Source organism: Chelonia mydas, chromosome 3 (assembly GCF_015237465.2).
Source record: "Chelonia mydas isolate rCheMyd1 chromosome 3, rCheMyd1.pri.v2, whole genome shotgun sequence".
NCBI lineage: Eukaryota > Metazoa > Chordata > Testudines > Cheloniidae > Chelonia > Chelonia mydas.
In genome coordinates this window covers 95,647,235-95,672,367 of record NC_057851.1, presented here as the reverse complement: position 1 = coordinate 95,672,367, position 25,133 = coordinate 95,647,235, and the positions used below count along the sequence as shown (strand labels likewise).

Here is a 25,133-nt window from a genome sequence, read left to right as displayed (position 1 = left end):
ATGCTAAATGATCTTTGAACGGAACCAGTCCATTAATCCAAAGCAGAGTTTTCTGTTAAAAGCATTTTTTAAAAATGGGGAGTGGCCAAAACAAAATGGATTTTTGAAATGAGTTAACGCACTTTTTTATATAAAGAGCATTCACACAGAAACACACACACACACACACACACGTCTCTCTCTATACTATACAGTCCCACTTATGAAAAACTATGGTGAACAATTCAATTTCAAACTACAGAAAAACAGCACAAAAGATTAGAGTAATTTATTGCTTTATTCAGTTAAAGAAAGAAGAAATGAATGATTACTAATTTAATCTTCTTTTGGGAGCTACCTTGAAATAGAACCATTTAAATATAATCACAGACAGAACTCAAAATACTTGCACAAAGACATTTTATTATAAATGTACTGTAAGTAACGTATTTTTTTTTAAAAATGGAGGCACTTAAAACAATCAGAGGCATGTCAAAGTTGAATGACAGTGTTAGTTTCCAAAATGTTAGTTTGCAGGGCATGACAGAGGCTGAACTCCCTTCAGCTCCAAGGCTTTGCTGAAGCTAATCTCCTGAGATTTAGCAGTGCCTTTGGTGAGCTTCAGCAAGCGAATGCATCCTTTAAAACGGATATTTGTGGTCAGGCCAAACTGGTTCAGACCATCTGAAAAAACAAAACAAAACAAAAACTAATGTTGTTACCTCATTTTTCTTCTTCAAATCTCTTCTCCCACTTGCATTCCCAAATATATATTCTTCACAATTTACTTGCTGCACTCCGTTCTGTAGCAGGAGAGTGGTTAAACCTCTAAGCACGTTTGATAAATGCTCGATTTGGTGGCAACTATCTAATCGGTCTCTTTTTTCATCCACAATGTGCCACTGCCAAAATCAGAATGCATTTAAATCTTCCATTTAAATCACACAGCTCAGTTCAGGTGATGTTCATGACATTAAATAAAACAGCCTTCAAACTTCCTGAGAGGTCCAAATGGCATTTTTTTCTACAGTAATAACAAATGGTATGCAGCAGGCAAATAATGGTTCTGTGTATCTGCAACTTGTAGTCTGTTTACATGTGGTAGAAAGGGTTTATCAGCATGAGCCTGGGATGGGTACATTTACTCACAAGTAGCAAAGTTGTCAGGGCGACTTCTGCATCCCCAAAAGGCACATACTGTCTATTCTGTATGTGCTGCAGGTATCACAGAGAGGCTACCCTAGCAATGTTACGGAGAGACTATTTCTGGATTATATTTTGTATTTTTGTGTCTGTAAAGGCAAGGGCTTTAGCTACTCTGAGTCCAACTATACTGGGCTCGAATAGAACCATAAAAACACTGAAAATGACCCCTAATAGCTTTTACATGCCTAAAAATGTCACAGCTTTAAAGTCTGCCATCTTGGGAACCCAGAAGGCTAGAAGTGAGTGCTAATCCCATTGGGAAGCTGAGAATCTCCCCTTCACAATTGTTTGAAGTTCCCAGCCTTGTTTCTCATCTGTCTTCTGAGTGAAGCAGTGGCCACAGGGAGCCAGCTGGGCTGCCTAGCCTTAGTGCAAGACAGGGCTTCACAGGGACATTACAACATCAGTGGAGGATTGGGCACAGCTGAGCTCTGTTCTACTACAAGCCCTCCCCTACCCCAAAACTCTGACCCCTCCTTCTTCTTACACGGGGGATGTGTGTGTCTGTGGCGCGGCAGGGCAGGGAGGGAGACAGTTGTTGGTGCAGGAGGCAATGAGAGTTGACCTCAACAACTTTCCACTGGTGGAAAATTCCCCTGCCCAAGGGAATTCTCCACTAGCCAATTTCAGATGATTTAATGAAGCATAAAGCAACCTCAGTGGACTGTTGAATCTGGATCCCATGATAATGGACGTTAAATTTGTAACATATGTACACAATGAAAAGCTGCCACTGGTCTTGGACTGAATCTTGTCTGTTCTGTGCCTCAGGTGAGGATAAATTGGGACAATTCCACATTTGGAGGAAGACAAAACGTTTCTCTGGCAGGCTGAACAAAAAGAGGCAGGTGTGCGAGACTGTTGAGGTGTTTGGAATGTTAGAATAAACCCCGGGGGAAATGGATTAGTCAACAGAAGGAGGAGAGATGGTCAAAGGTGCATGACACATTATTTATCGCATGGATCCACAATTTAGTATGCAGCTTTAACTCAGTTCATGGGTATCATTCCAACGCAAGTGGTGTGGATTTGTTTTATACAGACTGCTGTGTTACACCTGATTGCACTTCTTTTGCCTAAATGCAGCTCATAACTCATTATGCACGCCCCTGGAAACTTTTCTTTAGCGCCAGTTCTTAAATTAGAGTCTAAGGATTGCTGTAAAAACAGCCTCTGATGGCCAGAAGCTGGGAATGGGTGACAGGGGATGGATGACTTGACGATTACCTGTTCTGTTCATTCCCTCTGAGGCACCTGGCACTGGCCACTGTCGGAAGACAGGATACTGGGCTAAGTGGACCTTTGATCTGACCCAGTATGGCCGTTCTTATGTAAAAATACCACAACACCGGGAACACCTTTATGGCACAACATTCATTCCAAATTAGGCCAGCGTGGCAGAGCCTGGCTTTCTCTTACATATCAAACAATACAGGAAACACATCAGAAAACATTTGGAGGGACTGAAAGCTAAGTGTTACTGGATACATTGTATTGCATCAATTAGAATGGAGAAAAAATGCAAAGAAAATAATTCAGAGCTCAGTGCAATGCTCCCGGATGTCAATGAGAGGCCTTCTATTGACTTCAATGGACACTGCAATAGACACCCTTATCTGATGTTTAGCTTTTCTCTGTTCACAAGCTAGTATAAAACAGCACTAGGAGTGCTACAAAATTAGTAAAAAAAACCCAATACTATGAGCATTTTACCAATTTCAGACATTTGATTTTCAAGATTAAATTATTCCTCAAATAATTCTTGGTCTATTTGTTTGTTTGTGAACAGTTAGTTGTGAATATTCACTATCAGTAGAGTAAGTATGAAGGCCTCTTGTAGCGTTTACCTCATCTCTGGATCCTTTCACCCATGCTAGAAATAACTTTGCTGGGGCTCATTAAAATACCTCTGAAGAGTAATGTTTGTTTTGCCTTTAAAAATAAACCAGATTGCACCAAATGGGAAATATTTGCAAAACAGTCCTGAGGGAGGACAGCTCGTTCCCCACATCCCCTAAATCAACGTTCACAGGCTGAGCTCTGTGCTATATGATCAATATACTCAGCCTACCTTTTTTTCCATGTAAACATTTTTGGCAGTTCAGGTTTGTCAAATGCTGTTGCTGTTGCCTTGGCTATGAAAAAGTGTTTTTGCTGAAATGTGAAAAGAAAGGCGAAGAGTCTTTTTGCTCCTCTCTGCAAATGCACACACTCCCTCGGCTAGGGGGTTTATGATAGGTTCAAGGGAAAAAGAATTAGAGGCTTTCTTAGCTGAAATATTGGCAGTGCATGACTGAAATTCAGTGCTGCAGAGCTCCTGTTATTCAAAGGCACAAGAATGAAATCTAGATAACTGGCATTTGTACTGTAGAGAAGTTTGGATATTCACAACCGTGCTATCGCCATTGATTATTAGTGTGTGAAACTGAACTATATTTAAGACATTGGCAACGCATCATTACTAGAGAGTGTGACTAATGCCCTGTTTGTGTGTTGGACACTCACCAGGATATCCTCCAACAAAGACAGGATCATTAGTGTCCGCAGAACTGGAGACTCCATTTGGGCTGCTCCCATCCACCTGATTCCCATCCACAGTCAATTCTAAGCGGTGCTTGATCTTGTTTGCAGTAACCTTGTGCCACTGTCCATCACACAAGCTGCCTGGTTTGTCAGGCTCATAGATGGCAGAGAATCTGCCTGCACCATTATCCACATGGAACATCAGCTAGAGAATGTATCATGAAAGAGCAGGGAAAAGGACTAGTTATCAAAATAATAATTATCCAGAACATGGTGCTCTAGTTTTCATTAAATCTGTTCTTCCCAAAAGCTACATATAGATTTAGAATAAATGTAGAGTTAAACATGAAGTGTCTTCTTATTACATTTCTAAATCAACACAAGACAGCTTAGCTCCATTGTGTTTATTTCCATCACCAGAATTTAATAACTATGACTCTGATCCTGCACCCAGTTCTGTGTGGGTGGATCCTTGCACCCATAAAGAATCCCACAAAAGTCAACAGAGCTCACTTGTGTAGATCCATGTGTAGCACTGGGGCCTAGGTTAGCAGGAATGTGCAAAGCTGTGGGCATGGTCTGCCACATTTCTGTTGTGAAACTGTATAAGGACAAAAAAAATAGGTTTTGTGTGGGTCTTATACAAAACAGAGCTATTTACTTTTATGTGCAGCTGAGTGGTTGATTAAACTATGTACCAAAATTGAGTTACACACACAAGGGACTGATATTCATGACATGACAGACACAGTGCCCCCAACTTTGCACACTCCTGCTAACATAGGCCCAATGCTGTAACGCAGGAAACACAGCAGTGTTGCAGAATAACATGTTAGGATGTTTTAGCAAAACTAGACGTGTCAGACAAATTTGGAAGGGGAAAGACTGACTGCCATACAGGGGGCTGTGATCTTGACTGAGATGACTTGACATTAAATCAGAGTTTAAACTTGTTCATACAGTTTAAAACACACAAATGCACTACAGATATCCAGAAATGTATCTGATGATGCCCTCACTGCAAAATGCCTTCACTCACTTTTTCATCTACCAGCTCGATGCCGAGTCCATCCATTTTTTGGCTGCTGATTCCCAGCAGAACACCATCCATTCGAGTAGTACGGAATTCAAACTCCACTAGTAGGTCTGTTCCCACTTTATATGTTCCAACTGGGGAGTGGAAAACATACAGTGATACACTTAGAAAAAGAGCTACAGTATTATTTAGTCCAACTGAAATCGAGTGTAAAATAGTAGCTCATGGTACCAGTTCATAATATGAGATCTTGCTAAAAATACACAAGATCAAACACCAGGCATAACATTTAAACATGTTGAATGGGATTCTGAAAAGTGCTCAGAGTCAGAGCTGGCCTAACTCTGCTCCCACGGAAGTTGATGGGGCTTAGGCAATGCTGATTGCCTTTGAAAATCCCACTTGCTATAATGGTCTTTTAGCACTAGTAAAATTGTAGTTTATTACCTGTTTTGGCAAAGCCTGTTCCATCAAAGAATGTTCCTTTCTCTGCATTGGTAAAGCATTTGCCAACGTTGAAGCTGGAGGTTGGATTATCCAGGTCAACAGAAGCCTCTGTCATCTTAAAATTTCTGATGCAACCATCAATGCTGTAAGTAACCTGGATGCAGTGTTCAAACAGAGAATGTTGTAATGAAAAACAAGCAGAAATGCTGGTATGGAAAGGCTCAATTATGGCATCAGAAAATATCCCTTCTTTTGATTCTGTGTTTTGCTGCTGGATGTGTGGAGCTGAATGAGTCTTGAACTTTACACGGCTAATCCACAATATCTGATCGAAATAAGAATCTAATCTCCATCACACTACCGACTAATTAGGTTGCTTTTCTGAAATTCTAGGGATCAGATCTCACAAAATGGAGTTATATCTCTTTCGCTTAATGGAAGGGGCATAAAATAATGCACTACATAATGAAACGTAGAAAATTGCACAGGTAATACAGAAATGTAATGGCCCATACTTTACTTCTGTAATTGAATAGAGTCCGTACTTTCTAGTTAAACCAGTGGACAAAGGCATGGAGATAACTTGTAACATTACTACATTTTTTGTTTATTATTCCATTGAGTGGCTAATCTTACATATTAAAGCTGTGCTTATATTGGGCCACATCCTTCTAAATGTGGTACTCCTGCTTAAGTGAATGGAAGTTTTACATAAATATTTATGGCATCGTATGGCCCTCCATATAATCTTATCTATTACAATTGTATGATTGTAGCTAAGATATTATTTGCAGGATTTTCTTGCATCTTTATCAGTGTTTTACAATTTAACAAGGCTTCACTATGAGAGCTAGGTATTATTATTATTACTAGTATGCTGCTCGTTGGATGACCTATAAAGGAGGAAGCAGCAGGGATTGCACTGAGTCTGTGTAGCTGGTGTGACGTATTAGCACTTTTCCCCCCTCCCATCTCAGATAATGTCTCTTTCCTTTGATGCTGGATGCTGTGCAGAGCAGCATTTCCTCTCTCCTCCCTGAAGGAGGCCTGGGAGTCCGCCCACCTACTGGACAACTGGTGCTGGCAGAGGTTGGGGAGAGGAAGCTCAGGAGCATGGAGGGCCTACAGGCTATAAAGAAAGCCCTTGGCCCAGTAGTGCTGGAACCGGGGGTGTTGCCACACCCCTTGAAGTAGTAATAACAAACACCAAATACATGGTTTCTATCATCAGCACCCCCACTATAAAAATTGTTCCAGCCCTGCCTTGGCTGATGCTGGAGTGTGATAATATTGGGGAAATGAATGGTAAATGTCAAACACACACTTCAAAGGACAAAAGTGTGCACACAGGCATACATTTGGTGTGAGGGGGAAGGAGAGAATGAGAAAAAACACAAACACACAGAGATTGTGGGGAAAGGAGAAGGAAGCAGACATTGAGGAGGGAAGAGAGGTACACACACACACATTGGGAGAGATCTTGCTTTCAGTAACACCCATGTAAGTCTCTTAAGACCACTGATTTCAATGGAATTTCTAAAACCTTTCCAGTTTTATTCGTATTTTCTTTGCACAATCTTTCATATAAGAAATCCTTATTCACTGGGGAATTGTAAGGGTCCAGGACTGTAAAGCTTTTCCCTCTCCCCACAGTAATGACTATGGGCCAGTTTCAATTCTTTGTACTGACTGTATTCTAACCCAGGTCCTTCCAACTACTTAAAGAAGAATTGGATAGGCCCTTCTATCCATTTGCCTTTATATTTTGGAAGAGAAATGTAAATGGTGATACCGGCCAACACATATTTAAAGACTGTGAAATAGCTTATTAAACTTTCTTCCTTACTGGACCGATTCTTCGAGTTGTATAGTTAATGGGCAATCCTCCGACATACAGCATCCCCACAACATCCAAGATATCGGCCTTCTTGGGGCTGGTGGTCCTGTTTGCAACACCATCTACTAAAAGGATTCCTTCTTGCTTGGTTCGAAATATTTTTACCTAGAAATAAGACATAAATATAGCACATTAGTGAGAGGTTTCTGGTACCAGACAACCCTGGAGCAAAGGATGCTTTTCAAAGTGCAACTTCAGATTTCCACCTTAAGTCAAATAAAACTTCCTCTATGTAAAGAATACGGCAGACAATATTATTCCTACTTATTATTTGTATTGCTGTAGTGCCTAGAACACCACATTCATGGACCAGAACACCACCGTTCTGTGTGTTGCACAACCACAGAACTAAATTTTTAATTCAAATATGCCAGGAAGCATCATGAGTATTAGTACTAGAATTACTAAAAGTACAGAGGATGCCATTTGAAAACTCAGTGTTTGCCTCACTAAAGTGATAGCAGTTCTGCTCCATCTCTTCTTCTAGCTATAGAAAGATCCCATGCTAACTGCAAGCATTTGGGATGGTAAATGTTGACTTTTTAATGGCATCCACTGTAAAGGTTTATTACAGTACATATTTAAGAACTATATCCCATGACTGAGTTTCTTGTTCCTTTAGCTTATACTTGCTACAGATCATAGTTCAGGATGGAGTAAATGTAACACACACGGGCTTAATAAGATTCCTATTCAGACAAATAGGACATGTCTCATATGGAGGAACAACAATTGCTGAGGAGTTGTTCAAGCTTTGCCCATAACTACTGCTAAACCACTCTCTCTCCAAAGATATATATTAGAGTCCCCAGGGACTTCTGCAGCAGTGCTTCTGTGTATTAAGAGGACTAAATGTCTTGTATAGTATACGTGCTAGCTAAACTAAGGTAACATTTTTAAAGCGCCCTGGTGATGATAATGATACTAGTGACCCTTGATTTCAAGGACGACGTTGACAATCATAGTTTGTACTAATGGGCCTTCACGTGACTCCATAGACCAATGTGGGAAGAACATTTACCACACTGGGCACAGAGCCATTTGCCTAGTTGTGGTGATTGAGTTGCACTTTGTTTGTGTGCTTCAAGCTGGTCAACTTGATTCTTCTCAAAGTCCTGGATGCCCACCCTTACCGTGCGGTGCCATGCAGTATGATCAACTACCAGTTGCTCAAAGGTCAAGTCAGAATTTTTTTTTCCTCACATGTTGTTTCAGGGTGTCTTTGAAGTAATTCATCTGCTGTCCATGTTTACAATTGCTGGAGCTTAATTCGGAATAGAACGGGTTTAGATAAACGGGTCTCAGGCATACAAATTACATGGGCAATCTACCTCATTTGGGTGCAGATCGAATGAGTCTTGAAGCTGACTGAACCAGATGTCAGGATCCCAACAAGGGCAGTGAGGACCAAGGGTCAGAGAAGGGGCAAACCTGATGCTGGGAACAGTGGAGGAATTCGGAGTCAGGTTCCAGGCCAGGTCAAGTTCAAAGGTCAGAGTCTGAGTCAGGTTTCAGGGGCTAAGTCAGGAGATGAAGTCCAAGTCAAGCCAAGGTCAAAGCCAGGAGTTCAGGATCAAGGAGCAGAAATGGTTGTGGCAGCTACAGAAGATCTGGGCTGTTGCCTAGACTCTTCCTGGAACATCCCTTCGGTCTGTATAGAATGGGGAGCCAATTAGGAGCCATGAGGCTGCTGCCTATCAGACCCCTTGATGCAGGACTTTTCCACAGCATGGGGGTCATGGGGTCATGGAGCGCAAATAGGTTACATCTGTTACTGGGTGGCAGCATGGCAATGTCCCCAGCCTGGCAGGCCTGGGTTCTACACACAGGAGATCTAACACCAGCTTTTTCCAGGACTTCCATGTTGAAAAATGGTCCTGCCCTTTGATGTCAAGCAATTGTCATAGGTGTTACAAGTGGAAACTGTGAAGTTTTTTATTATGCTCTTGATAACAGGTCTATGGTTTGGACCCAATGTCATGAGGCAACAGCATTATAGGCTTTGACTTTTGTTTTTAGACAGATTCCACATTGCTTCCAGATTTGGTGATAGAGACAACCATATGCAGCGCTGGCTTACTTGATTCACACATCCACTTTGTGGTTGATTGTCGCTTTGTTGTTCAACGTGCTACTACTTTAAATAACCTGTTTGAGAGCTTGGTGTCTGGTGACTATTGATGGGTCTTGGTAACGTTGTTGAGGAGATGATTGGTACATTCATTTTTATTTGGCTGATGGTGAGGTCAAAGTTACAAGCTGCTGTAGCAAAGCAATTTGTAAGATCTTGTAGAGCTGCTCCAGAGTGCATCTGCCGGGCAAAATCATGTGGTGCATTGGTACAATTTAGTAGTTAGCCTATTAAAATATTAAAAAGTGTTTGCTTGGTTCCTTTAACATTCCCTCTCCTTGTTCAGTTAAGGAGCACATCAGTCATAGAGGATTCTGTGGCACATCTACAGTAGGAAGTACTGAAAACTGACAGGAGGGTGGCTGGGAAGAAAGGAACTGAAAATTGGTGATAGTGCTCTTTGGGGTGAATTTGGGATACAGCTCTAAACTGGGTGGGAGTGTGATCTGGCTGGTAGCAAAGGAATTGGGTATGGAGTAGCTGAAGTACCCAGAAATATTATTATAGGGAGCCTGAAAAAGCTGAAGGATAAGTTGGGTAATAGCAGTATGGTGGGGTTGGGCCATAAGACTGAGATTTGGTGATCAAGGGCAATGCTAATACAATATAGTTTAATAATGAGTATCAAACCAGGCCTAAGATAAGGATGGAGAATACTCTAGGTCAGCTTCTCAAGCTTTTTCCATGTGGGATGCCAAAACAGTTGAAGTTTGCTGCAGTGACCTCAGTCACTAAATCATTTGCGTTCACATCCTAACATCCTTCGCGGGGCACAGCAAGAATTGGATTGGGTTGAGGTGGAGAGAGGGCATGTTCTATTGGGTGAGCGGCTGGTGTTGGGGATGTTGGTGCTGCCTGGGATTTACAACTGGATGTGGATGCTGCTGGTGGGGTGTTGAGTGCTGGGAGGTACAGTAAGGTGGAAGTGGCGGGGTGCTGCTAGAAGGGAAAGGGGGTGCTTCCTCTTTACTCCTGTCCCCACCTTCACTCTGCTTTGTTCCAGTGAAGTACTGCTTAAACCTGGTGAGGGGCTGACTGAATGCTGTGAGCAGCAGGGCCATATGGGTCCTCACCATCTTTCACCCTCAGCCTCGCTAGAACAGAATGTGATGCAGGCAGCAGGAAACAGAGGTAGGAAGGCAAATGGGAGGAGTGCCCACAGGACAGGGCAGAAAGGCAGGACACTAGTAGGAGGGAGCTGTATTTCTCCTTCCCTCCCCTTAGCTAGCTTCCTTTGGATCCTAGCAGAGGTGGCAGAAGCACATCTTGAATTGAAGCCGGGGAGGTGGATGGATAGCAGAGGGAGTCATCACATCCTGGCTCCATCACATCCTTGTCCCCCGGCTGGATCCTGGGTGTTGTGGTTGCTGCTCCAGTCCCTCTGGGTCCCACTATAGCCTTAGCCCCCTCTGCATGTGTGCACAATTACTGCCTCCCTATCAGTGAAAGTGTGCCCTACCCCTGCCCGCCGCTGGGGAGGGAGGTGCTGGCCAGAACTTGATTGGCTCTCAGCTCCCAAACTATCAGCCAATGGGGAGGCAATAACTGGAGCTGGGCAGCGTGGGGCCGAGTCGGAGGGGAAGTGGAGCCAAGTGTGGGGTGGAAACATAGTTCAGCTGCTGCAATATTTCCATTGTGGTGGCACTAGCCTCCACTGCTCCTCTGGTTCTGCTGACCATGGATCCTCGTGTTCACCAGGGTTTGGCAATTTTGCCATGACTAACCTTGGGTGCTTCAACCCCTCTAGGGTTGGTTCCAACTTTTCTGTCCAAACTGTTTTCAGAGGGAAAATTGGGTTGTTGAGTCAATGAAATTTTTCATGAACAGTGTCTGCTTTCGGCAGAAAATGCTGGGTTTTTGCTCAAACGTGTTTGGCTGAAAACAGAAAGATTCGGGATCAAAAGGTAGTTGTAGGGCCTCAGGAGAGTTGTAGTTTGCTCCTCATGTCCCCACGTTTTTCTACAGGCCGAGATTCCCCGCTGGACTATATCTCCCCTAACATACCCAGGGCCAGGGACTCCATGTTGCACTCCTTCTTCTCACCAAAAGGGGAGATCTGTAATGCATTATGGGAGCTGTAGTCCAGTTGGGGTCCCAACCCATAAAGAAAAATGGGGGCTGGAGGATCAAAATACCACCCCGTGGGGCTCTACAACTCTCATTGTTGGCTGAAATCTTTCAGTTTTGCATTTTCACTGAAAACTCAAAATTTCCCATGGAAACTTTAAATGAAAACAAAATATTTTTTGATTTTGTCAGATATTTCCACCAGGGAAAACTATCTTTGGACCAGCCCTAAAGCCCTGCTGTAGACCAGGGTCTAGAGTACTGCGAGCCATGATTAAGGTGAAATGCTTTAGGGTTATTCTTGTTTAGTGACAGGTTTTAATTTATTCTAGTTTGTGTTGTGATTAGCAGAACAGATCTGTCAAATTTAGTAAATCCCCTCTGACAGTTCTCTGTGTACCTAGTGACTTATAATGCATTTGTTACCTCTCTTCAGCAGATACTATATTGATGGTTGTGATATGATTTCCTACCCGTTATCCAGAGGCCAAGTGCATTTTATATTCATAAGTGTTTCCTTTCCTAAAGCTCACAAACATTGCAAACATGCCTGTGAATATCACATTTGCTCCACAATGAGTTGAGGTAACAGTGCAAACAAAACTGACTTCACTTGATTTTTTTTTTTAAAGTTCTTTGGTCTTTTAACTGTGTCACATTTCAGCCACAGTGATACCTCAAAAGACTGTTAGCCCTAATGTGTTGTCTCATCGAGCGTGAAACCCTCCAAACAAATCACCTGGGCCCCATTACTTAGATAATGTAGACAGATGAGGAGAACATTATAATCTTCTCTGGGTTTCCCAGCTACATATACTGTATATTCTAAATGTGACCCAAAATATGTCTTTACCTACAGGACACATTTTCAAATATCGGCACCTAGCAGAATATGAACCTGTGTAAACATAGTTACAATTACATGTTTGCATCTGAAAGCAAAAATTCTCCAAGCACAACTTAGGTGCCAGTATCTAAAAATTCAGCTCATGTAGATTTCAAGCAGATCTCCTGAACAAGTCAAGGATTTCTCTAGCACTTCTAAGCATCCCACCGCATTGTATACCTTGTGCCACTGGCCATCATTGATTTTGTTTGGAATCATTGTTTTGGTGTCCCCACTTCCCAGGTCATAGCTGAAGTAAGGCAGTCCATTCTTTATCTGAACAGTGGCAAAATCAGCATGGTTGATCCGGGCCATATAAAAAAGCAAGCCAGATTCAGCCTCTGTTCGGACTTCAAATTCAATTGTGAGCCTGAAAAGCAAACACAGAACCAAAGAAATTTTTTTCTCAAAATCAAATGGAGGAAAAATTAATTCTCTCTCTCTTCCCCTCCTCCCTTCCTTCCTTTCAGAAAAATGAATTTTTAAGAGGCCAGATACCAGTGCTTTTGTTTGTCCATCAAAACTTAAACATCATTCAGACCTGAGAGCTTCATTTTATTTGTTAGTCCAACGCCTATTGTGGAGATGTATATTGTCTAATACAGCAACCCTCCTGATGACCCATGTAGGTGTCCAAAGTGATGCTATATAATGGAGTTTCTGTCTTTTCACCATGGTTTTTTTTTTAACTAAGAAATTACACACAAAAAAACTATTTTAAAATAACATTACATTTACTAAGTCAAGCACTCAAAATTAGGAAATGTCAGAATTAAGGTTGCCCGTGCAATCAAAGGAAGGTGAACAAGACTAGGAAGGTGAACAAAATTCACTAGTTTCACTTGAAGCAATTATTAATTGTCACACTCTTTCACTGCAAAAGTGAGCAATGAACCACGTATTGCTTCACAATCTCTGGTCCAATAGCTAGGACCAGCCAGTGTGTAGCTATAACTTTCAGAAGGAGTAATTCCATTAATTCTTCTGTGAGGGCGTGTAGCTTGGCGGTGTTCCTGTTGTGCAACAGGTAACCTTGCTGGCTGATTTTAATCATGAGACAAGAAGAGAAAAGAGGAAAAGGGACCTGCTCATTACAAGAAAAATAATTTGGTTTGTGAATCAGTGAACTTCACTTTCCTCCCCATGTGCAATTTATTAATTCTGTTGCATGAACTGGCTAAACTGGTTCTTGGCAATCGATATCATTCAACTGCACTATGCTCTTGTTTGAACAAAACCCAAACAAATAAAACATTACTCTTGATTGTGTTATTTATGGACCAAGATACCAAACTTTGAAAAGGGCCACACCTGGCCTCTAAAACTGAGAACACTTTTGTGCACATAACCTTTTTCACAGGCCAGTTTTGTATGTCCCGAACTTCGATTCTCTCTCCCTCCCCCCAGGCCTCCCCAAATTTATTTGGGCACACTACTCAGGCAGACTAATCATTACCCAGTTTTCATGCCTGAATGCTATTTGTGTGCACTAATTAGTGTTTTTGTATGTACAAAACTGGGCCACAGAAAATTGCACTCAAGAATGTGCCTAAACTTTTTGAGAATACGATCCAGAGTATTTTGCTTGTCAGTCATACACATAAGACCTCACTTTTATTACTTCATCACAAAAATCAGATGGTGTACCTGTTCTTCACTTTGGTATCATCAAATGCAGCTGCAATATGGCTGTTCCTTGAAAGACCAAATTGTTTGCCACCCTCCAAAATAGCTGGCTCTATATCAGCAGCACAAGAGTCCTGCAAAATATAAATCATGTTATTGATTGAGCATATGAATTTATTATGTGCTTTACAGCAGTATAAAGCATACATCAGAAAATATAAAAAACCTCTTCTATAGTCTCCTAGGGATGCTAGTAATATTTTTCAAGAAGAACTTCTCATTCTGAACCTCATCTGTCCAGGTGCTAAAGTCCCTTCATTTACCCTGGAGCACTTTAGAATATGTTCTTTATTACAGGTATTGGCTCTGCAACTTCCCAGTGTCTTTTGTCTCTCCACGTAAAATAAAGTTAGCAGGCAATATAATGAAGATTTATTTTAAAAGCAGAGTTCCTTTAGACTTATGTACTGCTTTTTCATCATCAGGGTATGCTCACCAGATCTTTAAATGATTTCTGGACAGCTCAGTGCATCCTTAAATGTAGCTCACTGACACTTATACTTTAAGGTGCTGTCTTATAGAGCCTAAGCAGGACTGAAATCTTAAAGGGACACTATCAACTTGAAATCTAGCCAATCCTTAAAAAAAAATAGAAGTAATTGCAGGTGCTACACCTGCCACTGAGTCCCCATGCCATTTTTTTGTTTGTTATACAATCAGGTTTCTTTCTCTGTCTTTCAAAATGTTTTCTCTCTCCCTCTTTCCCCTCCTCCCAGCCCCCCGTTGCTGTTTGAAAGACCCACACAAATATCAGGGAAACTGACTAGTTAATACAGAGGAAAAACAGGTACTATACACTTTGTGATATCAAATGCACAAACATGACAAACCAAAGAAATAAAGAAAAATGCTGGTTTTTTCCCAGCTACAGTGGTCTCTTTCAGCTACATTACTCTTAGGTGTTACTTGTAACAATAGAAGGTAAAACATTTTCAGAAGTGTGATTTTTTTTTTTTTTACTGTGTTCCTTAGAACCTTGATCATATAGCCACGGTCTAGCACTGTTCAACTGAAAGGGCCACAAGAATTATTATCTCCCTCAATGCTCCGCTTTGGGGTATACTGTGAAGAAGTTTCTCAGAGGATCTAAAACAGCACGATCTCAGGACAATAATACCACAGGAAAAAACAGACTTTGGTAACTCTATTTTTAAGCACTGTGTTTAACACTTCTGGATTGGCCACAGCCTCTGTCTGAGCCCTGATTCAGCAGGGGCCCTCAAAGTACAATGTGCTGTCTTGCTTGCCAAAGTGTTCTTTCTGTGAAGCATTTTCAAGATGTCATGCGTGATTCCCCAGGAAACAGGAAATTTCTATTGCAAAGAGGAAATTCCCCTCTCTGAAACTTCCCTCTTCAGTAATGTGATATTTTGTCTTTCACAAGTCACAAAGAAATCCTCACAACAGTTGAGAACTTTTTAAAAAACATTTTCCACAAAAACTACTAGTCTGTTCTGATTATGACAATCCTCCATGTACAGTAGAAGAGCATGCACTGTGACAAGTACACACCAATGTGCAATTAAAAGAAAAAAGGGAGAAAGATGTTACTCAACAGCACAAAACAAATGAGTGAGGAATGTGAGATGATAGTCTTTCAGTGATTAACAAATGGATAAAGGTGAGGTAGTTGCACGATAATACTCCTATAATGCTGGCTAATGTCCAAAGCTGTTTTAACCGTTACAGTCTTAGCCTGACAGTTTAACAACTGGTAATGGTACTGTATATATAATATATCCACCATCGGTTGTTTAAACTTGGAGATAAATTAAAGTCTGGAATTGGCAGATGGATGAAGAATGAAAAAAAATGGACCTAAAGTGGACATTTCAATGGCACACTGGTGCATGTTACAATGTTAAGGGGGCAAAGTCTGCCCTTGGTTGTCTGTTTCTGGCCTCCAATGATTTCAGTTAGGGAAAAATTTGGTTGTCAGATGTCAAATATTACTAAACTATCTTAGTTGTTGCTACTTTCAGTAAGCACTGATGCTTGGGCTCAGTAGGAGGACTGGTTGGGTAAGGAATTAATGGTCAGTGCCACAAATGTTGCTGGGGGGTTGGTAATAGGTTAACACACCTATTCATTTATTTTGTCATTATATTGGTCTTTTATTCATCTATCCCTTAAAAACAAAGCTTAAAAACAGTCATTTGTATGGAGGTGGAAGTGTCAGTGAGAAAAAATTGTAAAAGAGAACTGTTCTAGAAAATTCAGGCTTTATTCACAAGCCTATCTCCACACTCATTTCAACAAAGGTCAGCCTGACTTTATCTCTGACAGTCTGACTTTACCTCTTTCACAAGTATGTGAGTTAAAAGCATGGATTATCAGACCAACTTGGAGTTTCCTGGCTCTGTATTTTGTATCATAGCCTTAAGGTGTCCCACATTCAAGCCCAACCAGTTACTAAACCCTAACATCACCTGGGAGCCTCAAAACTGAACCATTTTATTAATTACTTTAACTTCACTATTCCCTATATGACAGGAAACAGATCAGCAGAAACCATTGTATATCACAGAAAACTGATAACCTTAGTGGAGCTGTCTGAGCAAATAGGAACTTCACTGTCCAACTATCTCACACATTCCTCTACAAATGATGCTGCATTAGCACTCACAAGAAAAGTAGTTTGTTAGCAAAGGAAGAAGGCAGCACCACAATTCACCCAACAGTGTTAAATAGAACAACTGGGGACCATTTGGGAAAATGCTGGAAGATACCGTGATGATGTCAAAGTCAGCTGTAATGCTGGCGCTCTTCACTTCAGTGACAAACAAGTCCTGAGAAGCAGTAAATAATATGAGGCAGAAGCAGCAATTACCAAGGCATTGTTCTCCAGCAAGACACATTTTAGCAATCCTAGCGGAAGACAGCAGCAAACAGGCGACCACTGTATTTCTAAACTACCTGACTATCCTGTGTCCTGTCTTTTTCTTTTTTTTTAATACAACTTCTTCATTAAGGGTTCAACTCACTGCTGTGGAGATGGAGAGCACATGAGTACTTAAGTCGTATGAATAGGGTGGGATTTAAGTATAGCAAAGTCTTGTTTGGGCCCCCTGCATGTGGGTGAATTTCTGTGCTGAATGGATTTGCACATAAGATTCTTCCAGAATGACTCTGTTGGCGAAGTCATGTAGATTTCACCAAATTGTGTTAGCCCCCCCCCCGCCAAAATTTTTTTTAAAACCCCAACACTTAAAAAAATTCTGAAACCAATTCAAATGCTTTATTTCAACATTTTCAAAATGAAACATTTTGATTTTTTGGTTCAAAATTATTTTTCATTTTAAAATTTTCTTTAGCTTTATCTAAACGATTTAAAGTGTTCAAATCGAAACACAATGTTTTGTGCGCAACCTAAAATTATTTTTTGATTTGCTGAAAATTTTTAATAAATTTGTATGAGTCAGCCCAAAATGATTTTTTCCACCAATTTTCCAGAATTACCAGTAAACCGAAAAATCCATTATTTGCCCAGTTCTACTGAGCAGGATTTAGGTAAAAATAAATAAATAAATAAATATGAAAAAGCTAGATTACTTAAGGTGCTTTTGAATATGCAGAATTCGAAAACACTTTTATTTTTCAAAAGAGAAACTTCAGGGGTGTTGGTACATGTGAATTTTTCACACATTTTTATTCAGATTGTCACTTTGGGCAATATATGTGGATTACACAATTCACCATGGTTCCATGTACCTCATGTGTAAATTCCATCTCTTTATTAAACAACAACATTAAACAATAACAATTATTGTAAATAACATTAAACATTTAACTAATATTAACTAATATTTATTCCTCTTAATTTTGCCCTTGAAAAATGGCTAGTATAAATACACACGTATTCAGACACTGGAAAGAGTCTCTCAGATTTATAGACAGAAGTCAGCCAAGCAACGGAAACAAAATAAATAAACAAAGAAAGAAACAAACCCTTCTCTCAAACAGCCTGACTTTCTCTCTTTCATGAGAGTGGGAGAGTGGCAAAATGGATTATCACCTTTATCTTGGAGTTTCTTCGCTCTGTGTATTTGTGTCATAGACTCAGTGTTTTCGAACTGTATAATTTTTTTTATTGAAAATGGAAACGTATCAGTTTCATCATGTTACAATTTCGCCATCTTGTGGGTAGTAATCAAAAGTGTTGCTTTAGTTCCTATATAAATAGGCTGGGCAGAATTCAATTTTAATTTTTTTTATAATTTCAATGGGTACTATAAATGTTTATTTTAAGCATTTTTAAATTTGTATCAATTTACATTTTCACCATTGCTCAAATTATGGGCATGAAGCATTTTTTTATTTGTATTGATTTAAATTTTCATGATTGTGGGAAATTATAAGGGTGGTCAGACAACTCAGACAACACAGCTACAGAGTTGCGACAAACTTCTGGGTTTGTACAAAAACAAACTCAAGTCCGTGGATTTTTTCACAATACTTTCCAATTTACTGTTTCAAGCCCCTGAACTATTTGTCCAGGAAAATGCTTTGCCAACTTTTAATATTTCTGTATTGGAGCAGGGACAACTTTCTCTAACAGTTTAATCATCTGAGCTCCTTTACTGAGATACACATTTTTAAAATTCTTTCCAATAACACCCAGTTTTGCAGTCCAGGAGTTTGAAGCCTGAAATTCTATTCCACACTGATTAGGCCTCAACTGGAATATTGTGTCCAGTTCTGGACGCGACATTTCAGGAAGGATGTGGACAAACTGGAGAAAGTCCAGAGAAGAGCAACAAAAATGGTCAAAGGTTTAGAAAACATGACCTATAAGGGAAGATTGAAAAAACTGAGTTTGATTAGTCTGGAGAAGAGAAGACTGTGAGGGGACAAGATAACAGTTTTCAAATACATAAATGGTTGTTACAAGGAAGAGTGAGAAAATTGTTCTTGCTAACCTCTAAGGATAGGACAAGAAGCAATGGGCTTAAATTGCGGCAAGGGAGGTTTAAGTTGGACATTAGGAAAAACTTACTAACAGTTAGGGTGCTTAAGAACTGGAATAAATTGCCTAGGGAGGTAGTGGATTCTCCATCATTGGAGGTTTTTAAGAGCAGGTCAGACAAACACCTGTCAAGGATGGTCTAGATAATATTTAGTCCTGCCTTGAGTGCGGGGGACTGGACTAGATGGCCTCTTGAGGTCCCTTCCAGTGTTATGATTCTATGATTCAGCAGTCTTTTGGCTAAGGTTATAAAATTTCCCAGGAATCATCATATCATATCAGACCTGTGGTCTACCTCGCTCAGTATCCCGTCACTGAGAGTGGCTGATACCAGAGGAAGGTGCAAGAAACATCATCTTGAGAAAAATTTCCCATAGGGGAAGCTTCTTTCTAATCCTAATCAGTTAGTTGTTGTCTTAAATCCTGAAGCATGAGGAATCCCACCCTTAACTCTCAACCTGTGACTATTTAATTTCTTTAACATACTCTTCTGATGGAGATCACCAAAGATTTTTGACACTCAAAGTAAATTTGATCAGTCAGTTTTCCTTTGTCCATTATTTTACTGACATATTCCAAGAACTCTAGTAGATCAGAGAGACATGAATTTCTGACGATGTTCAATCAGCTGTTTTATTAATCTTTCTCTATGGCTAGTTTTTCAAGAGAGCTGAGTTTCTACTTAGGCACGTCAGTGAAGTGGCTGGGTTCTTAAAAGCAGCCACCAACCAGCAGCTCCCTTTGTTTTAATTTAGTTTGAAAAATCTGGCCCTTATTTATAATTTATAATTTCAGCAAATTTACTGGAAGCCAAAGTATGATTCACTGGTCTGTAATTCCCTATCACACCTTTTTAAAAACAACTGTTACCTTCCAGTCTTCTGATATAGATGCTGATTTTAACGAAATCACCTTTTTATTTTTTCAATAGGGTTAATACACATGAATACCCATGAATATCCATAAGCACAGTCCACATATATACAGAGCGTACACACACATACGTGACACACGTGTGCAAAGCATTACATCCTAATATGATGACAGCAAGGCATGCATTTTTATAAAAGAGCTTTTAATCATTCAGTGTGGTCCTGTCCTCGACCATGACAAAAAAAGAAGCACATAAATGACACAACGCTTTGGAGGAATGAAGGAAAAGCCAACAAAAACAAAATCTGTGATTGCCATGTGACTTTCTGGAGTTCTTGGGAGATTAAAGAGGGGAGAGGTGGAGAAAGGGGATATGTAATGGAATCATATCATCTCAGTGTGACTCAGGATGCTACATTTCAGAGTGGTAGCTGTGTTAGTCTGTATCAGCAAAAAGAACGAGGAGTACTTGTGGCACCTTAGAGACAAACAAATTTATTAGGGCATAAGCTTTCATGGGCTAAAACCCACTTCATTGGATGCATGCAGTGGAAAATACGTTAGGAAGATATATATATATAGATATATATATATATATACATGACACAGAGAACATGAAAAAATGGGTGTTGCCATACCAACTCCAACAAGAGTCATCAATAAAGGTGGGCCTATTATCAGCAGGAGAAAAAAACTTTTGTAATGATACTCAGGATGGCCCATTTCAAGCAATTGACAAGAAGGTGTGAGTAACAGTGTGGGGAAAATTAGCATGGGGAAATAGTTTTTGGTTTGTGTAATGACTCATCCACTCCCAGTCTTTATTCAAGCCTAATTTAATGGTGTCCAGTTTGCAAATTAATTCCAGTTCTGCAGTTTCTCATTGGAGTCTGTTTTTGAAGGTTTTTTGTTGAAGGATTGTGACTTTTAGGTCTGTAATTGAGTGTCCAGGGAGGCTGGAGTGTTCTCCGACTGGTTTTTGAATGTTTTAATTCTTGACGTCTGATTTGTGTCCATTTATTCTTTTGCATAGAGACTGTCTGGTTTGGCCAATGTACATGGCAGAGGGGCATTAACTGGACAGTCTCTACATAAAAAAATAAATGGACACAAATCAGACGTCAAGAATTATAACATTCAAAAACCAGTCGGAGAACACTCCAGCCTCCCTGGACACTCAATTACAGACCTAAAAGTCGCAATCCTTCAACAAAAAACCTTCAAAGACAGACTCCAACGAGAAACTGCAGAACTGGAATTAATTTGCAAAATGGACACCATTAAATTAGGCTTGAATAAAGACTGGGAGTGGATGAGTCATTACACAAACCAAAAACTATTTCCCCATGCTAATTTTCCCCACACTGTTACTCACACCTTCTTGTCAATTGCTTGAAATGGGCCATCCTGAGTATCATTACAAAAGTTTTTTTCTCCTGCTGACAATAGCCCACCTTAATTGATGAGTCTCATTAGAGTTGGTATGGCAATACCCATTTTTTCATGTTCCCTGTATGTATATATATATATATATCTTCCTACTGCATTTTCCACTGCATGCATCTGATGAAGTAGGTTTTAGCCCATGAAAGCTTATGCCCTAATAAATTTGTTAGTCTCTAAGGTGCCACAAGTACTCTTCGTTCTTTTTTCAGGATGCTATGATCATCCTATTGTCAGCTTTTTTTGAGGAAAAAAATAATATGATTCAGGATTCAAGCTTGTCCTGAGCTTTAGTTGATAATCTACTTCATTTACATGCTGGATGAAACATCCAGAACTCTATAATAGTGTAGATACCCCAACTACTCAATATCCTCTAGCCATCTACCACACCCATCATCATAATTTTAAGGTACCATTATTGACTCCTCTCCTCTTCCCACATAAAAGAGACTTCTCTTCTAAAACTGTTCTTCATAGACGCCATATACACTTACACGTGCAGGAGGTGAAAGTGGTGGAGGAGGAGAGGAAGAAAACTTGGGGGTGGTAGTTGTGCTCTCTTTCTCCTCTTTAGTATCAGGTTCAAGCTGGATCAAGACAGAAGCAGGGGTAGCTTCATCTTCATCTTCAGGAAGTCTGGCCTCGGGTTCTAGAGTGGGACACTGGCCTATATCTGCATTTTTGAAGGACACAGGCTGAGCGAAGTCCATGGGGCTATGGAGATACAATGAAATCAATAGGTCTCATCAATTCCTCTGCCTCTCTGTGTCACGGAAGAAGCTATGGTACTGCTCTGTGTTCACACTTGACCAAGCACTGAGTCTGTTGCTTTAAAGTGTTATCAATGTGATTTGTTTTGCAGAAGTTCCATTTCATTCACCATTCCCTTTTTTCTGTCCACCTGTTCCCTCCAGATCATTAACCTAGTGGAGCAGAACTTTTCCTATGGTTAAAGCTCCATACTAAGCATACTAATTTCCATAATCTGACAGCCCAGGATCTCAGCCTTATTTAAAAACAATGGCACAGAGTTCCATTACACTGGTCTATAACACCAACGCATTACTTAGGTAAGCTGCTGTGGTCTGGAATGTGGCCGTAGAACACTCTGGTATGTTTTGTGGGTAGGCACTAGTTCTTGCACCCAGAAGGAGACTGACCTCAATAAATCAGACCTATGTCCTGTCAAGGGCATACTGCATATTGATATACCAAAAAGAACAATGGCTTATAAAGCAGTTTTTAGGTACCGTTTTGAGTAAGTTTAGCTTTTGACAGCAACTTTTCTCTTGGCAGATGAGGTGCTTATCGCTTCAGTAACCAAAACACTTGTGACCACTAGTAAGACATACTTACATGGCATTGATGACAAGGTTCCATACGCAACCCTCAAAAGGGGGTATGTTCCTGACAGGTGCAGCCTGAAAGTGAGGCGGAGTCCCTCCCACAAAGAGCTTTTTAACAGTTATAGGCTGATCAGTAGGTAGCCTCTGAGTCTGGCTTCTGTCTTCATCGACTTGAACAGTAAACATCCTAGGAAAAGATTAAAAGCAAATGAATAAAAAAGGATCTACTATGGCTATTGCTTGCATTAAAATCACCATTTTGCAGGCACCATTTACTGCTGCACCGGCTACCACACTGGGTGAAGCCAAATTGCATGATTAGCAACACCACATTAAGCAAATATTAGCTACTAACAGGTTCACAGCCACTACTATGCTTCCTTCATTAATTCTCCATCAGGGCATGGCAACACCAGACAGTGGAGTTGCAGTAACAGTAGCTTCTGGTTGAACTGAAAATAGTAGTCCGAAGCATGACAGCACTGACATGGTAAGAGTCAAGCCTGCTGTATGTGACATTATGTATAATCAAATAGGGCTCAGTGGGATATAACAGCATGGGGTCACATTTTGTTTGGCTCTTTATTTTCTGGTTTGTACTAGTTATTATCTTCTTGCTAGAGGACAAACAATGCTCTGGAGTGCTCTGATTGCAGGAATCAACAGTAGATATATACTGTACATTTTAAAAATATATGGTTAGTCTGTTTTGCGGGAAGGGGGTAAGGGAGAAAGCCATGTGGATTGTTCACTGTATTTATGCAAACACATGGTCCAAATGTAAGAGAAGAGGTCACACAAAGACAATGCTACAGAGCAGTGAGATAGAGGCATACACCCGTGTATGTCAGTGTAAAATTATTGAAAGATAATTTACCACATTTATAACAAGGCTAGGAGGGTAGAGAAATCTAGCTTGTTAGGAACCTGTATGCTGAAAAGAAGGAAACAGGTACTAATACAGAGAATGTAGATGTAGAGAGACTGTGAGTTATTTTGATGGGTAACAAACATAACGTAATAAGGCATAACAATAACAGGGTCAGCAATCTATCTGCTGCTATCTTTGGGACAATCTGAAGATGAGTGATGAAATGGACAAAGGCTGTAGCAACTAACTCCATGTGAACTCAGTGCCAAAAGGTGGATCAGAACTTCACTATGTTTGAAGGTGCAAGTGGAATGCTATTTGACAGAATTTCTTTACATTGCTATACTGGATTTAATAGACATTAGCCATGGGAGAGTAACAAAAAAGAGAGAGGACTCTGGTGCAGGTTATCAAGTGTGCTGTTATTTTAGAGATGTTGAGTCAATTCTCTATTTCAGGATCACAAGAAGTTAAATATTAGGGCCTAAATATTTATACATCGGTGCCTAGAGTTAGACATCTAAATCCATGTTTAGGTGCCTAAATAATCAGTCTCATTTGTTCAGAAGAAGTGAGCACCCACAGAACACTCTGAAAGAGTCGGTTTCTGGCAAATAACCTCATTTTCTCAACTATAGATTCATATAACAAAGAAAATTCAATCCTCCCTCCTCACCCCCCTCCCCCGCACCCAAATAATACAAATCTTGTAAATTATAGAATATAAATGAATTAAAAAAACATTATCCAGGGGAGGCCAATTTTCAAAGTTAAGACACCCAAGTACATGTTATTTGGATGCTCATATGCAGAAACAGGCACTCAAATGTATGCACAAAAATTAAAAATTAGGTTTACTGAGTGCAAAACATCCAATCTCTTCATAGTTACAGGTAGCATCATTTTGATCAAAAGACATAAGTTGTACACTATGCCTTTCTTAGATTCCATTCTATTGCAGGAATTGCTTATACTGTACATTGTTGCTTATTGACACCTTCAGCCAAGTACAATACTTTATCTCATCTTCAGATTACCATAGAAAACATTTACACATTTTGCAACAGAATACTACCATACAGTGCATTGGTCCTGAACACTATCCTACAATTATCCTGGAATGGGAAGCAATTCGTTTATAATTATATGGACAATTAGCTACTTGAAGAGTTTTCAAATGATGCTCCCCATATTTAAGCCTGAGTTGATGACAAGCAGATAAAGGGGTTAGGTTTAATCATTTATATCTTTTCATTTCCAATCCAGCCTGTGTTACATGAAGTGCACAGTCTTCATTTAATTTGTTTTTGTAACAGAGTTACTGAGAAAATTTTGAAGGCTTGATTCTAATATGCATCTCTCATCAATGGATGGCGTTGTAAAGCAGTTATGTTTTGATTTATTATAAGAGATTATTACCTTTGTTATAAGCAGCTTTATTTGGTGATTCAAGTTAAAAGAGTTTACCTGTATGTTTAAAAATTTGTATTATCATCATCACATAACATTAGTCTTTCAAGAGAGCATGATGGGTTCTTTTTTTTTAATATCAGAAAAAATCTCTGCCCCTACGAATTTACAATCTAACAAAAAACAAATGACAGGAAATGCTGGGGTTGGGGAACAAAATTGCAGTAGGGGATTATTTACAACAAACAGGTGAAAGAGGCAGTGAATTTCTCCTGAGCAGAGATTATAGTGAAAGAAGGCAAAGCCAAGAGAAATGATTTTTAAGGTAGAGGGGAGAAAAAGCACTTGGTGACTAGATGGAAG

The 25,133-nt window shown here is 40.1% G+C and overlaps 1 protein-coding gene across 2 annotated transcripts in view; it reads right to left on the bottom strand.

The window, feature by feature from the left end:
- Positions 1-258: 258 nt before the first annotated feature.
- The window catches only part of LAMA2 (laminin subunit alpha 2), a 457,344-nt gene continuing 432,469 nt past the window's right edge, over positions 259-25,133 (bottom strand). For both annotated transcript variants that reach the window (XM_037894776.2, XM_037894777.2), the window contains 9 exons: positions 22,500-22,676; positions 21,638-21,857; positions 13,820-13,932; positions 12,353-12,542; positions 7,038-7,193; positions 5,192-5,345; positions 4,748-4,878; positions 3,691-3,913; positions 259-663 (listed from right to left, as the gene is read on the bottom strand). In XM_037894776.2, the coding sequence (XP_037750704.1) occupies positions 506-663; positions 3,691-3,913; positions 4,748-4,878; positions 5,192-5,345; positions 7,038-7,193; positions 12,353-12,542; positions 13,820-13,932; positions 21,638-21,857; positions 22,500-22,676 (1,522 nt within the window). In that variant the 3' untranslated portion in view covers positions 259-505. The remainder of the gene's footprint in view (positions 664-3,690; positions 3,914-4,747; positions 4,879-5,191; positions 5,346-7,037; positions 7,194-12,352; positions 12,543-13,819; positions 13,933-21,637; positions 21,858-22,499; positions 22,677-25,133) is intronic.